The sequence below is a fragment of the Canis lupus genome, chromosome 33 (genome assembly GCF_048164855.1).
Source record: "Canis lupus baileyi chromosome 33, mCanLup2.hap1, whole genome shotgun sequence".
Taxonomy (NCBI): Eukaryota; Metazoa; Chordata; class Mammalia; order Carnivora; family Canidae; genus Canis; species Canis lupus.
The window spans coordinates 12,129,023-12,144,713 of record NC_132870.1 but is presented as its reverse complement, the minus strand read 5'-3'; the positions used below and the strand labels follow the sequence as shown (position 1 = coordinate 12,144,713).

Sequence of the window (15,691 nt, the reverse complement as noted above, 5' to 3'; positions counted from 1 at the left end):
CTACAGAAAAAATGTTAAGATCAGTAGGAAGAGAAAATACATTTATAGCCGTGTACTGTATTTATTGAAAAAACTCTGTGAGTAGACCTGCACAGTTCAAACCCATGCTGTTCAAGGGCCAACTGTATTTCCCAACCTATCAGATCTGATAAAATATTTAAAAACTCGTTTACGTACAGAATAGAGTGAACACTGTGATGTGGCAAAATTCTGGAGCAGACCCAAGAAGCTCTGAATACAGTTTCTGTTCTACCACTGACTTCCTATGTAAATTTGAGCAAATTACTTAATTTTCTAGTACCTAGTGTACTCGTCAATAAAGTAGGTGTTATGATATATAATAGTTGATTTTCCAACTCAAGTGGTTTATTGAAGTGTTAAGATGTAAAGGCATTTTGAAAAATAAACAGGCAAATATACAGAACTAAGTTGTAGAATCAAATCAGAATTTCCAAATATAAAATTAAAAAAAAAAATACATAGACAATTTCAATTAAAGAAAATTCTGGATGTAAGTCGACTTCTGTTTTAAAAGGCTGATTTTAGTTGTTATTATTCTGTCTTAATATCTGAACACATGTTTCAGGATGACTAATCATTTCATAAATATGGTAGAGGATTTAGTCAGACAATGAAATGTTTTCATTAGCAGGTACAGTGAAGAAAAGGACACATGCTGGGACTTTGTGTTCTAAATTCAGAATTAAGAATGGTCTGTGAAAAAAATTGGGAAAAACAACAGGGGAAGAAGTTATGTTTTTGGACTTTTAAGCCCCCACTGTTTTTCAACACCATGGACTCTGCTCCTCTGCCCTTTCTTCTATAAAAAGCGATGATCTAGGCTTTCTTATAGCTCCTTGTAGTCCTCATGATGTGAAAGAAATCTTTTTAAAATGTATTTCTACTTGAAATCTATGGATTAGCAATTATGTTCCTCAGAATAACGCTAAGTATTAAATACTGAAGCAAAAACTGCAAGAGAAGGCCAGATAATTAGCAGGCATTTAGCAAACTTTATGGAAAAATTGATTTGGTGTTACTTGCAAAAAATAAATAGATGGATAAATAAATCACTAGATAAAAACATAAATAAGATACCAACCGAAACATGTTGTTGATGTCCTTAGAGGAAAATGATTAAGCAAATAAACACATTCCATTTTTATAAAGACAAAATGCAGAGATAGTAAGTTGAAATAACTTCCATGAGAGGAGACACTTTGATCCCTTGAGAAGTTGGACAATCTTAGGACTTGTATTCTCCCCAGAAGTGTGAGCTACGTGCCTTGGGTGATGTCACCAGTGACTAGTAACCACTGCAGTGTAAACAAACATTAGCAGGAAATAAATGTGGGTAGGGCAAGGGTCTAGAAGCATGCCTTCCTTCTAGAAAAGTACCATGCCTTCCAATGCCAGTGGTTTGTTTGGTTTTTGTTTTTGTTTTAAAGGAAGAGAGGGCATGGAGCTTAGCTCTTGCCTTCTGTCACTGAAACCTTTAGTCTCATAGGCAATGTCTTTCCTTGACAAATGGATTTCCTCCTTGGCAGTCCCTGTAACATTGAAAAGTAAGGGACTCTTTGCTCTTGCTGCAGTTATTGGTTGCTCTTTCCAGACTGACAAGCTTGTCTGTGGATTTGCTAAGAGGAAAGTTTCGAGTTACCAGAATTAGGCAAGCCCACTGAGAAGCAGCAGCAGCAGGAGGAGGAGGAGCAGGAGCAGCAGCAGCCGGGAGCAAAAGAAGCAGCGCCTTTAAGCACTACAGCAGCTGCTCCTGTGATTGGCTGGATGTTTCAGCTGCTTCCCTGGAACAAAAGGTCAAAGTGGACTGCAGTGTAAATGTAGAGAGGCAGCCGATAAAATAGCATTGCTTGAAGAAGTTTGGAGGCTGGGAGCAGCAGTACACTGGCTAACTGCAGAGCAAGTTGCTGTTCCAGCTGTGAGGTACAGCCTCACGCCCCAAGCCCAGCTTAGCCACCGTGAGAAGACGACCACATTGGCGTGGAAGAGGCACTTGTGAGGGGTCCCTGGCAAATTTATACAAGGATGGCCTGTGAAATCATGCCTCTGCAAAGGTAGTATTCTTTCCTTTCTGTTTCGCTTTATTCTGTTCTGTATTTACTGAGTAGTGTGAAACCTTGCAACTTTGCCAATACTTGACATATTTTAGTAGTGTGTGCTGCAAACGTGTAGAGCCCGCCGTACATTATGTCCTTTCCCAAGACCAGAAGAATTTGAATGTTACACTGCTGCTTTCACTGACATTTGTGCCTAATGTCTTATGCTTTTCCTTTGGTAATGTTGTGTTCAGTTATTTCCTTCCTTGAATGAAAATAAATATGAGAAACTATCTCTGACATCTGAAGGCAAACAGAAACTAAAGAATGTATCAAACAGGTTTATTTTTTAAAAAAATGAATCAGCTGCTTAGCAATGTTGTGAAGCTGTGGCAAGCTCTCAGCTCATCTTATAGGATGTTGATATGCTAAAGACCTTTTAAAAATGCATGTTCGGATCCCTCCCTTCTGGAGTCCAGATCTAAGTAGTCAAAGATTTTCTGCCCATAAGAACATTATAATACATGGATATAAATGTTAGGGTCAGAATTTCCACATAAATAATTTTAGATAGATATATTACACAAATGACACCTTATAAAAAAAATGCTTTGTAAGAATGACTGAGCACACAGCTCTGTTTTGTTCGTTAAATGATTGTAGTATGGATTGTGGAGGGTGGGGAGGAGGATTTATGCTAAAGCAAAGAAAGGTAAATTTAAACAAAGGGGCTTGCTAAAAAAACAAACAAACAAACAAACAAACAAACAAAAAAAACCAGTTCTTGAGAACGAATAAGTGAATAATGTATCTTGGAATGTTAAAGCTGGACGTCACTTCTGTGATGACTGGAGTCTAGTCCTCCAGTTTCACAATAAGAAAACTGAAGCACAGAGGAAGTCTCAGACTTGCCCAAGGTCACGTTTTATGATTTTTAAAATTACTTTTGCCAATCATGTTATTATACTTCAACTTTCATCACTTTACATGCAATGCCATTTGATTCCATATAAATGCTTCCTTTAAGAAAACCATAAAGGGTTTCATTAGTGAAAAGGATCTTAAAAATTAAGTTGTAATTACACTTTATACGACTTAAAAAATCTAGACAAAAAGGAATTTCAGTTTTAAAAACCATACCACCAATATTTTACTGAATGTTCATGTTTTAATGATGAAAATAAGGTTGACAAAAATTCAGTGTTTATTTGCCTGGTGTTTCCTGAAGATGTATATTGTGACAGAAACCAGTGTGGTTGTTTTTCTTTTACTGTCCTGAGAAATGTTCTGCAATGGGAACTTGATGGGGTGTCCCAGCAATTCCTTTTCTAAAAATTAGTAACCCAAGGGAATAGACAGTGGTTTTTGGATAGATCTGAAATTTTTTATATTAATCCACTGGAAAGGGCCACATGCTTGAAGCTTGCAACAGACTAAAACTAATGTACACTTTTTGGAGACTTGATTTGGTTTCCAACTGTAAAGTTGGGGACTTGTTTTTCTTATAATGACATCAGTCTTAAGAGTCTTAAGCAGTCATATTCTAAATAAGAATATTAGCTATTACTAAACTCCGTAATAAGCTTCTTGATAATATAATAACTATTAAGAAAATATATCTTTATATTGCCAAAAATTGCTTAGGGAGTTAAGTTAATGAAACCTGAGCTTGAATTAGCCTAATTTCCTCCAGAATGATTTTGCATTGTTAGTCCTTATCAGTAAGCCTATATAAGAGGAATAATTTGAATTTGCATTCAAGAATGCTGCTCCCTGGCTCTGAGAATGTAATTTGATTGATTACCCTGCAATCTTAACTTCTAGCCTATTCCTGCCTTTGATTATGACCCTCCGAAGGCAAAGAGCAGGTTCATATAGATCTCTTGTGAATTTAGGCACTTATGCAGAAAACTTTCCTGTTCCTATGCATAATTGCTTCTTCCAAACCCAGTTCAGTACCTCAGGCTAAGGATTTCTGTGAGTCTCTAGTAATGATGACTCATGCCAACCACCCCCAATGTTAAGACTGCCTGAAGCAGGGAAGATTGCAGAGCCTTATGGAATGCATGCTGTCTGATGCCTCGAGTGTTTTGCTCAGTTCTGTTTTAAAACAGTAAGGGGCTAGAAATTGAATTAAAAGTGGGTGAGTAAAAGAATAGCTCGAAATACCAGTTAAACTCATGTTCCCTATTTGCATTAAGCAGAGTGACCAATGCTTCTCCTACTTTATGTGCATGAGAATTACCTGGGGAACTAATTTTTTAAATCAGCTTATTTCTGCTGCCCTCTGTCCCTAGACTTACTGAATCCCAATATGGGTGTGACAGAGAAAGTAAGTACATTTTAACAAGCTTCCTGAAAGCAAATCTGACATAAATGGTGCACACACTCAGGGAAACACTTATCTAAACTCTAGTTAATGATTATAGCTGTGTAAAAAGCCATTGATAGCAGGTATATATAAGAATCTTAACACTGGACTACTCAACATCCCCAAATAACATCTTTAAAATCCTGACCCTATAAGTGTTTTTTTCATCATCCATGCTTTCATTTACCAGGTGTTAGTGTTACCTGTTAAAACAAAGCATACTTAGGGGCACCTGAAGTTAACTGTCTGGTTCTTCGTTTTAACTCAGGTGGTGATCTCAGGGTCCTGAGATCAAGTCTGGTGTGGGGCTCGCATTTAGCATCTCCCTCTGCTTTCAATCTCTCTCTCTCTCTTAATCTCTCTAAAATAAATAAATTTGGGATCCCTGGGTGGCGCAGCGGTTTGGCGCCTGCCTTTGGCCCAGGGCGCGATCCTGGAGACCCGGGATCGAATCCCACATCGGGCTCCCAGTGCATGGAGCCTGCTTCTCCCTCTGCCTGTGTCTCTGCCTCTCTGCCTCTCTCTCTGTGTGACTATCATAAATAAATTTAAAAAATTTAATAAAATAAAATAAATAAATTTTAAAAAACAGCAAAGCAGGGACGCCTGGGTGGCTCAGCGGTTGAACATCTGTCTTCAGCTCAGGATGTAATCCTGGGGTTCTGGGATCAAATCCCACAATGGGCTCCTGCATGGAGCCTGCTTCTCCTCCCTCTGCCTGTGTTTTTGCCTCTCTCTATGTCTCTCATGAATAAATAAATAAAATCTTTAGAAAGAAAAGCATACTTACGATGTTGTCGAATATATTAAATACTTTATATTACCAGGGATACTAAGGTAATTAACACAAACTCTGCTTTAAAGAGGTCACATGCTAGTGAGGATGCAGGTTCACTACCAATTACAGTATAAGTGGTGAGTTCAGTAATGGACAGTATGATTAGTGTAATGATAGAGATGTGCCTACATGGATAAAATTACCCTGTGTTTTATTTAATCTCTTGTAAGTATGTAATCTTATTAGAGGGCATCTTTTTACCCTAATGTCTGCTTAGCTTACAATTTCCATGACTGACTTTTTAGCCCTTCTTAGCATATTGTGAAAGTATGTAGAAGATAAATTTGTTATTGCTAATCTGTGACTGAGATGAGAGTAACAGATGTGGTTGAAAGCCAAGAATAAAATAAATACTTCAGTTCCCTTTAATGCGTTTTTCTATCTATTCATTACTTAATGTAATTTCTAGATAGATCTTCAAGGATGGCATTAACTGTTTAGAAACTCATGATCTTTAGAAAAAATTAGAGGTTGAATGTTTAGAATGTCACCCTCTGTAAAGTGAGGATCTCAGTTCTTACAATTCACTTCAAATGGCTTAAAGATAGGATCTTATTATATATCTATTGAGTTGTTTAGATCATTTCTATTATTTTTTAAAATATTAAAATATCTATATGTACTTCTTATACCAAAGGTTAAAACTCAAGACACTGTATAGCCTGTATAAACAATCTTGCCATCTGAAAAAGTTCCCCCCCCAAAATAAAATAATATTAGAAGGGGAGAAACCATATTGAGAATTGAAGTACATTTTCTTGGGGCACCTGCCTGGTGCAGTCAGTAGAACATGCAACTCTTGCTCTCAGGGTCATGAGTTCTAGTTCCAAGCTGAGCGTAGAGATTACTTTCAAAAAAAAAGTTTTCTTTTCTAGGTGACTAAATTTACCTTCTGTCATTAAAGAGATAGTATGCTTTATCAGATTCTAGGCTTTATTTATACCTCAGTCTCTTTGCATGATTTATATCCCAGCTGACTTTTTTCCTCATATACCGTGGGTCTATGGATAGGATCTCTATTTTATGTGTAGAAAGACTTAAATAGGCTAAGAAACATATCTTAATCCTGAGTCTTATGTCTACGACAAAACTCTCAAATTTCACAACTGTATTTTGATTTGCTGGATTAACTTTTCATTAACTACTAACTCAATTTATATCCACAAGGAATGATAATGGAAGATGAAATTAGGAACACTGATGATTAATTTAGATTCCTTTGATTTTAATGCATCTACATCAGCTTTCATGTGTTGGCATCCTATTCTTTGCTTGGTTTACTGACCCAAGTGAGAAGCTGAGATTGAGAACATTTATGTAATTTTCTTGTTCATTACTCTGTCAGATTTTGATATACAATATATGTTACTGATTGCCTCTTTTATGATGATAAAATACATTGTAATTCCAAATTGCATTGGCTCTTTTGAGAAGACACAGAGAAACAGGGTTAATTAACATGTATTAGGGACCCAGCATGGAAACACTTCACTGAAACTTCTTCTCAGCAAAATTCATCTGGTCTTACTAAGTGTTGGTAGTTAGAATAACCTTCTGCAAACAAGAAAACTTTGGTAACATGGGATGGTGTGAGAGTTCACCAGGAAACACCCCAGGTAATGATGGTCCTGCTTATGTATCTTACGTTGTAGTGTTAGAGAGCCCTCTACTGCCTGTGGTGGTGACACCACCAGTTAATTTATCTATAAGCCCATATTTTTCCTAACTTGTTGATACTTGGATAGCAGCACTCCCTGCTAGCCTGCCTCCCCCTCCACAGAGACAGTCTAAGGAGGGGTTAAAAGCTGCCTCACTTCAAATCTGGGTTAACCCTTATGGAGTTGTATATCTAACCTTAGACTTCATTACTAATCTAGTCTATATTTGAACAAATAGGATTGCTGTGAGCTCTACTCTCATAGGATGGTTACGGTTTCCCTGGAGTCTAAATATTTGCTAATTAGTCCAAATAAAGAAGATATTATGAACTAAGATCAGAACATTTTTAAATTTTCCAGGGATCACCCTGTCTAAACCATGGAAAAAATACAGGTGTTGGGTATTCAGCACAAAGCAGTAGGGAAAGCAGTGGAAGGGAAGTAAACTTGTTATCAAAAAAAAAAAACATATCCAGGGATGCCTGGGTGGCTCAGCAGTTGAGGGTCTCCCTTTGGCTCAGGGCATGATCGTAGATTTCCCAAATCGAGTCCCACATTGGGCTTCTTGAATGGAGCCTGCTTCTTCCTCTGCCTATGTTTCTGCCTCTCTCTCTCTTTGTGTCTCGTGAATAAATAAATAAAATCTTAAAAAAAAAAAAAAATCCAGATACTGACAGCTAGCTAGCCTTCCGAATTTGTTCAGGTCATTTTCCTGATCTATAAAATGGGGTGATAATGCCTGATATAACTTATGGGGGCAATTTTATAGAATATGACAGTTTTTTTGTAAATGATAAAACTATTCACATATAAAGAGTAGTATATTACTTTTCTTTTTTAATTTTTATATTTGCAATACCTTTCAATCCCTTAAGTACAAGACTGTTTAACACAGTGAAGGTGATACTGTAGCATTGCATTCTATTTCCCTGGATAAATATTGGAAAGTAACCTAAAGAATGGCTTGCAGGAAGTGTCACTAAAAATACTGTGGAGTTGGGGTGCCTGGATAGCTCAGTAAGTTAACTGTCTGAGTCTTGATTTCAGCTCAGGTCATGACCTCAGGATCATGAGATCTTCAAGTCAGGCTCCACGCTCAGCAGGGAGTCTGCCAACATTCTCTCTCTCTCTCTCTCTCTGTCTGTGTCCCCCACACACACACACACACGAAATAAGTAAATATATCTTTTAAAAAATACGATGGAATCAAATTTCTTGAAACTCTCAAAACTTTCTACCCTTCCTTTTTCCTATGATACCTATATATTTATGTGATGATCAGAATGAATTGCCAACAAATAGTTTATACCGTATAAAACCTTTTAAAAGGATTATTTATTCTTTTTTTTTTTTAAGATTTTATTTACTGGGATGCCTGGGTGGCTCAGTGGTTGAGTGTCTGCCTTTGGCTCACAAAGGTTGTGATCCTGGGGTCCTGGATTGAACCCTGCATCAGGCTCCCCTCAGGAAGGCTACTTCTCCCTCTGGCTAGGTCTCTGCCTCTCTCTCTTTGTCCCTCGTGAATAAATAAATAAAATCTTAAAGAAAGATTTTTTAAGAAATAAATAAATCTTTTTTTAAGATTTTATTTATTTATTTGACAGAGCAAAAAACACAACCAGGAGGAGCAGCAGAGGGAGCAGGAGAAGTGGGCCCCCTGCTGAGCAGAGTCCAATGTGGACTCAGTCCCAGAACCCTGGGATCATGATTTGAGCCGAAGGCAGATGCTAAACCAACTGAGCCACCCAGGCACCCAGGATTATTTATTCTTTAAAGAGAACTGGAAATTACTTTTTTTGATAATAGCATTATTGAAATATAATTCACATAACCATGTAATTCACCTGCATAAAGTGTACACTTAAATGATTTTTAGTATACTCCTAGATTGTACAACCATCACATAAGCAATTTTAGAATATCTTTATTACCCAAAAGAAACTCTGTATGTTTTAGCTGTCAGCTGAATGTGTTTCCCCCAAATTCATATGTTGAAATTCTAATCCCCAGTGTGATGTTATTTGGAGGCAGGACATTTGAGGAGTAATTTGGTTTTTGTGGGGTTTTTTTAAGATTTTATTTATTTATTCATGAGAAACAGAGAGAGAGGGGTAGAGACACAGGTAGAGGGAGAAGCAGGCTCCATGCAGGGAGCCAATGTGGGACTCGCTCCCAGGACTCTGGGGTCACGCCCTGAGCCAAAGGCAGACACTCAACCACTGAGCCACCCAGGCATCCCTGTAATTAGGTTTAGATGAAGTCATGGAGGTGGCACTCCCATGATAGGATTGGTGTTCTTACAAAGAAATACAAGGGCCAGAGTACTCCCTCTTCCCCATTCCCCTCTCGCCACTATAGGGGAACATAGCAAGAAGCTGGCAGCCAGCAAGCTAGGGAGAGTTCTCACCAGAACCTGACCATGATGACACCATAATCTTAGACTTCCATTCTCTAGAATTGTGAAAAGTGAATGTTTCTATTGTTCAAGCCATCCAATCTGTGGTATCTTGTTAGAACAGCCCAAACTGACTAAAACAAGCCACAATCTCCCTATAATCCCCTATCCCAACTCTAGGCAACCACTAATCTACCTTCTGTCTCTAAAGATTTGCCTCTTCTGGACACTACCTTATAACCTGCAGGCAGCTTATTACAAAACCAAATGTGAAAGCTGATTTAATTCTCGCATAAGAATGGCATGTTAATGGGAAATAGTGGAGAGAGGGGTGGTTAAAAAAAAAACCAAAATAGTTGATTTTCAAAATTAAGATACCTAAGTAAATTAAAATACTGGACACTGGAGAAGAGGAGAGACACAGGATACATTTGATAAAACCTTTAAAGTTTGGGATCAGGAAATCATGTATCTTATCAACTATAAGATCAAAAATCAGAAAACTTGAACTTAATAGAAATAAAAACAACAGAAAAAAATAAAAAATAAAAACAACAGAACTGCTTTACTCAGATCAAATTGAATGGAATTAAGACACTAGAAAAAGTTAAGGGTTGAGAAAGAGCTTAAGATCGTACATAAGTATGTTGCTGTCAGTAAAATGATCATGGAAAGAAATATAACTTCGCTGTCTAGATTAAAATAGCCCTGAAACCAAGATTAGGAACCAACCGCCAGCCAGAATAGACCATTGATACACTGTGTAGTATTTTTATAAGTGACTCTCCTTCATATTCAGTTCCTTGACTTAGCAGGAACTCCAGTGCCTGCCTGGCCCTGGTGCCTCTACCTAGCATGCACCTGCCACGTCCACAGTGCTGAACTCCCGGCATGCCACCTCCTGCCTTCACACATTCTCTTTGTTAAGGAGTTCCCTATCCGTTATCTTCCTCCTAGTAATGCCTCTATGATCCTCAAAACTCGTTCCCAGTGTTGGCTCATGTCCTCTAACCTCTAACCGCTTAAGTGAAAGGTCTGGAGCTCAGCTCTGCATGGCTCTGTGGCCTCCAGCTGGTTAATTAATCTTTCTAAGGTTTATTTTCCTTATCTGAAAAAATCCAGTTAGTGACACTCTCTCCGAGGGTGTCTTTGAGGATCATAGAAAAGGTCTATGAAGCTCTTAGCCCAAAGCCTTGACTTATTATGGTGAGCCCTCAATACCTGGTAACTGTATATATCCTTTTTCATAATCATTATCAAATTTCAAGTTTCTATTTCTCCCTAGCCTATAAATTCTGTAAGGATTTAGACCATACCTTATTAGCTGGTGTATCTGCAGTGCCTGTCATTGGCTACGATACATAGTAGTCACTCAAAAAATGCTCAATGGGCTTTTGTATCTGGCAGAGGAAGGGTTTGTTAGAAGAAAGATGAGAGGATACTTTGCATTGCTTTCTGAATATTTTTGTCTCCCTCAAGAAATCCACATTCAGACCTAACAGTTTGGTAAATTAGTATCTGTTAAATAAAATATATAATAACAAACCATCAATAATGTTAAAATGGTAATTATTTTTAAAAGTAAAAATAACTATTTCCTTCTTCTACAGGTATCCTCTCATATTCTTTTGAGTTTATTTAAAGATTAGAAAATATTTTAACGTATTTATTAATGTTGTAAAAATATTTTTTCATCAACTAATGTCAGCTCCCCCATAAAGAATGTTACTATATTTAGCATTCTAAACTATTACCTCCTTAAGGCAATCAATGAAAAGCATCACTTTTCTGAACAAGAATCTCAAAGACAAATGAAAGCTTCCAGCTTCCTTGAAAATAGTTTTGTGACTAAACCAAAAATTTCTGTAAGCCCCAAACAACCTTTGGGGCTTACAGTGAAATAATTTTCTTTTCCTGCTCTCAAGCCAGAACAAACAGATAGAATGTGTGGCAAGGCCATATTACCTTGCCTGAACACATCCTTTTCTGGGTTCACTCTACACCACAGAAACTACAGCATTTACATTACTGGCATAGTAGCAGGAACTCCCACCTCAAGGTGCCATTGAAGAAAAATTAATTTCTTACCTTTAAGGATGAGAGAAAACCCATGGCATAGTTGTGATTTCATTAGGTTTTGAATAGAATGGAACAAGATAACTTAAAATAATCAACATGCACATATCTGAAAATGCTTCTAGCTGGCCCAACTAATTTTACAAATAATAAACAGCGTATGTTTTCAAAATATTACATCAAACAGTAGTGTTAGTACTCAGCAAAGTCTTGATGATACTAATTTTACTCAGCCATTTACTGAGCACCTGGAGTGTTCTAGATGCTAGTGGTGGTACAAAGTGGTGGTACAAAGATGCTAGTTCCTGGACAAATCCAGGAAGTGAGGCAAGAGTCTGAACTCGTGAATTTTGGTGTTGTGTTGCTCATTTCTTGCTATGAACAATACATCAGAACCTGGAGGAAGAAGCATCTCCCTCACCAGGGTGCTGGAGATGGCTTTCGAGATTAGATGACACTTGAGCTGAAAGATGATTTTTTTTTTAAAGATTTTTTAATTTACTTATTCATGAGAGACACAGAGAGAGGCAGAGAGAGAAGCAGACAGGAGAAGCAGGCTCCATGCAAGGAGCCTGATGTAGGACTCGATCCCAGGACTCCGGGATCACGCCCTGAGCTGAAGGCAGACACTCAACCACTGAGCCACCCAGGCATCCCTGAAAGATGAAATATTTACCAGGCAGAGAGAGGTGGGGGAAACTTTTAAGACAGAGGGAACAGCACATACAAACAGGAGGAGTTACAAAAATGTAGTGAGTAGTCTACAGAGGTATGTTAGATTGGAAGGGACTTTTTGTGCCAGATTTAGACATTGGGATTTTATCCCAAAGCAATGGGAAAGTGGGAGAGACTTAAATTAGTATAAACCTGGTGGAGTATTAAGGATAAACAGGTATGGGTAGCAGGGAAATAGTACTGGTTCTGGAAAAGCCAAAGGCAATGGAAATAGAAGGAAATAGAAAACATCAAGTTCAAGAGACTTGTCTTTTTTTTTTTTTTTTTTTAGGGAGAATCAGCACAGTTTGGTGATTGGCCAAATGTGGGGATAAGGGATAAATTTCTTTAAGGAGAGCAGTTGGCTTGTTAACATGACTTCAGTGTAATAAAAGGAATTCTGTTCTGTGACTTCAAAACATATCTCCAGCCAAGATCCCCTGTGAAGTACAGTGTGAGCCTCCTGGCTGTCAGTCAGTCAGCAGTAGTTATGGTTCACTTCTGACTTTCTGACTGCAAGAAGAGACTCAGTGGAGCATAAAGGAACCCTCCCCTCACTGATGAGAAGCTCTTCCTTGACTGTGCACATCCTCATTCCCCTCAAATCTCTGAATGATGTTCATCAAAAGGACGTCCAGAGATGGAAGTTGTTAAGTGAATGGGACTGAATTAGAGAATTCCTTAGTTCCCTCCAAATATGCTTTTTGAATCTAAAAGACAGGATACAGGTTGATAAAGAATGCCACAGTTAAAAAAAAAAAAAAAAAAAAGAATGCCACAGTTATAAAATCGGAAGGAATCCAAAGAGACCATGTGTCCCCCGAGTCTCATTCTTGATACTATCCTGTGGTTCAACCAGGTAAAGAACATTTAAAGGAGACCTAGAAGTACTCTGTCTTCCCCAAGGCTTTTTAGAACTCTGTTGTCATGCCCACTACTGGATTTTTCTGGGACCATTTCCTCCCTCTCTTTCTCTGCCATCCGGATTGGACAAAATCGTTACTACTTTGGCCCAGAGCTGATTCCGGCAATGGGGCAGAGAAAGATAGAGTGTTTTCTTTCTGTCCTGTGGGAATATAGATCTTAATTCAACAACATTCATTGAGTGTGCATTATATATATCAAGGAAGGGAGAAGTAGAATTGGCATAGTGTTTTAGAACACTGTTTTTTTAACTGTGGTCATTTTTTTTAACTGTGGGTCATGACCTATTAGTGGTCATAAAATCAATTTAGCAGGTTGTGACCAGTATTTTACATAATTTACATAGGTTAAATGTAACACAATAGAAAATGTCTACTCAGGGGGGCCTGGTGGCTGAATAGGTTAAGTGTCAAACTCTTGATCTTGGCTCAGGTCTTGATCTCATGGTCATGAGTTCAAGTCCCCATGTTGGGCTCCACACTCGGTGGGAATATCCAAACAAGGTAAAAAAGTATCCAAACAAGGTAAAAATAATTTCATTAACTTTGTGTCCATTTTATGCATATGCATAAAAATATAAAATGTGTTTCTAAATGGATCATAGCCAAAAGTTTTTCTTTGAAAAACTTTTTTTAAAACTATTTTATCTGGACTACTTATTGAAGATACTTCATTTGAATGAGAGCTTACTACAAGCATGAAAATCAAATCCCCATGTCAGTGTTGGAAATCAATTCTAGTCATAGCATGTCCACAAAGGAATTTCTAGAGACAGCCTTTTTTGTAAGATGGAGACACCTTTGTTTGGCAGGTTCTTATTTCTGAATTTAGGGGAGGAAATTTAGTGGATATATTCATTTCCTGGGGCTGCTGTAACAAACAGATTGGCTTAAAACAACAGAAATCTATTGTCTTACTTATCTAATTCTAGAGGCTAGAAATCCCAAATCAATTTGTTGACTGGGCCATGTGCTCTCTGAAGACTCTGGAGAAGAATCTGTTGCAAGCCTCTCTAGGGCTAGTTCTAGGAGTTCCCTGGCTTGTGACAGACACATCTCTGTCTTCACATGGCGATTCACCCCATGTGCATGTCTGTCTGGGTGTCCAAATTTTCCCTTGTTATAAGCACCAGTTATACTGAATTAGGGCCTACTCTAATGATTTCGTTTTAACTCGATCACCTTTGTAAAGATTCTATTTCCAAATAATATTGACATGCTGAGGTACTAGAAGTTAATGTTCCCACATATCTTTCTGAAGGGACACAATTCAACCCATAAACAATATATTTCAAATTTCCACTAGGTGATCAAGAAAGTGGTAAAAATATTTTCCTATCTTATTGAGAAAAAAGTTCTCAATTTTTGAACATCTTTTTGTCTTGTCTGTTTATTTTGCCTCAAAAATAATAGCTCTTAGTGTTGGCTAAAAATACATATCCTGTGAATATTAACAGCTTCAGCTCTTTGCATTAACCCTTTGGTCAGGAAAGTTGATTTGCTCTTAAATTTAAATTAAATAACTTGTTTTCATTTCTACTGGAGAGGTTCATGCCTGGGACTGGGCATAAATTGAAAATGCTCAAGGAAGTGTGGCATTTGAGGTTTTGTGGGGGAAGAAAGGAAAGAAAATGTGCTAGCTTTATTCACCTCATCACTCTAAGAAAATTCTCAACGTGAGGAAAAAACCTAATTCCAGAAAAAAATGTTTACGTCATACTTTTAATTGTATCCTATTGCTCCCTAGCTTAGCTCTCCCTTGTTGTTTTGGGTTAAGCCCCCCCACAGATTGTTTTTCTAGTTTCTCCCATGAATGAAAACCTAATCCTTATCATTTACTTTTTAATACTCTTCAGTACTCAAGGAACTATTGCAAACTATAGCTAAACTCAAATCACTTGAAAATTTTGTTAAATGTGTAAATATGCAGATGACTTTTTTTTTTTTTTTTTGGTAGCCAGCCACAATAACCAATTAGGATGGTCTAATTAGAACATTTATCAGAACAGTTCAAAAGGGAATTGAATGGAATAGTGGTTTTGATAGAGGAGAGCTTGGTCTTCTCTCACAGAGTCGAAGAATAAATCTCAGGGACAACAGAGAGTAAGCAAATGGATAGAAGTTTACTAAGCAGAGATAACAGAAAGCTCTCAAAAGTGAATGGAGTCCCAACAGGGTTGCCAATGAGGGCTTTTATGGTCTGGCCTTTATAGGAAACTGACCAGGGAACTTGGTAAATTTCTTGTCGATATCAGGGTAGATATTTATTTATTTATTTGTTTGTTTGTTTGTTTTTAAGATTTTATTTATTTATTTATGATAGACACAGAGAGAGAGAGAGGCAGAGGGAGAAGCAGGCTCCTGGAAGCCTGACGTGGGACTGGATCGCGGGACTCCAGGATCACTCCCTGGGCCAAAGGCAGGCGCCAAACCACCAAGCCACCCAGGGATTCCCCTCAGGGTAGATATTTAAAACAAACATGGTGGACTTAGAGCTACCATAATAACAATATATTTTTTTTTAAATAACATGAGCACAAACAAGGTGTTCCCTTCTCTCTGGTTAATATCTCTTCCATAACAATTCTCTATATCTGGGATTTCTGCGATTACTTAGTAGCCATTAAGGGGGGATACTCCCTAACATTTTGGAGCTAGGGAG

The 15,691-nt window shown here is 37.8% G+C and overlaps 1 protein-coding gene across 9 annotated transcripts in view; it reads left to right on the top strand.

The window, feature by feature from the left end:
• FAM13A (family with sequence similarity 13 member A) overlaps window positions 1–15,691 on the top strand; it is a 342,559-nt gene that overhangs the window by 236,226 nt on the left and 90,642 nt on the right. Inside the window, exon 1 of one of the 9 annotated variants that reach the window (XM_072810212.1) lies at window positions 1,421–2,072. The exons of 7 other annotated variants lie outside the window; for them this stretch is intronic. In XM_072810212.1, coding sequence (XP_072666313.1) covers window positions 2,044–2,072 — 29 coding nt within the window. In that variant the 5' untranslated portion in view covers window positions 1,421–2,043. Of the gene's footprint in view, window positions 1–1,420; window positions 2,073–15,691 lie in introns of those variants that run through there. One more of the 9 variants, XM_072810211.1, reaches the window with a different exon arrangement.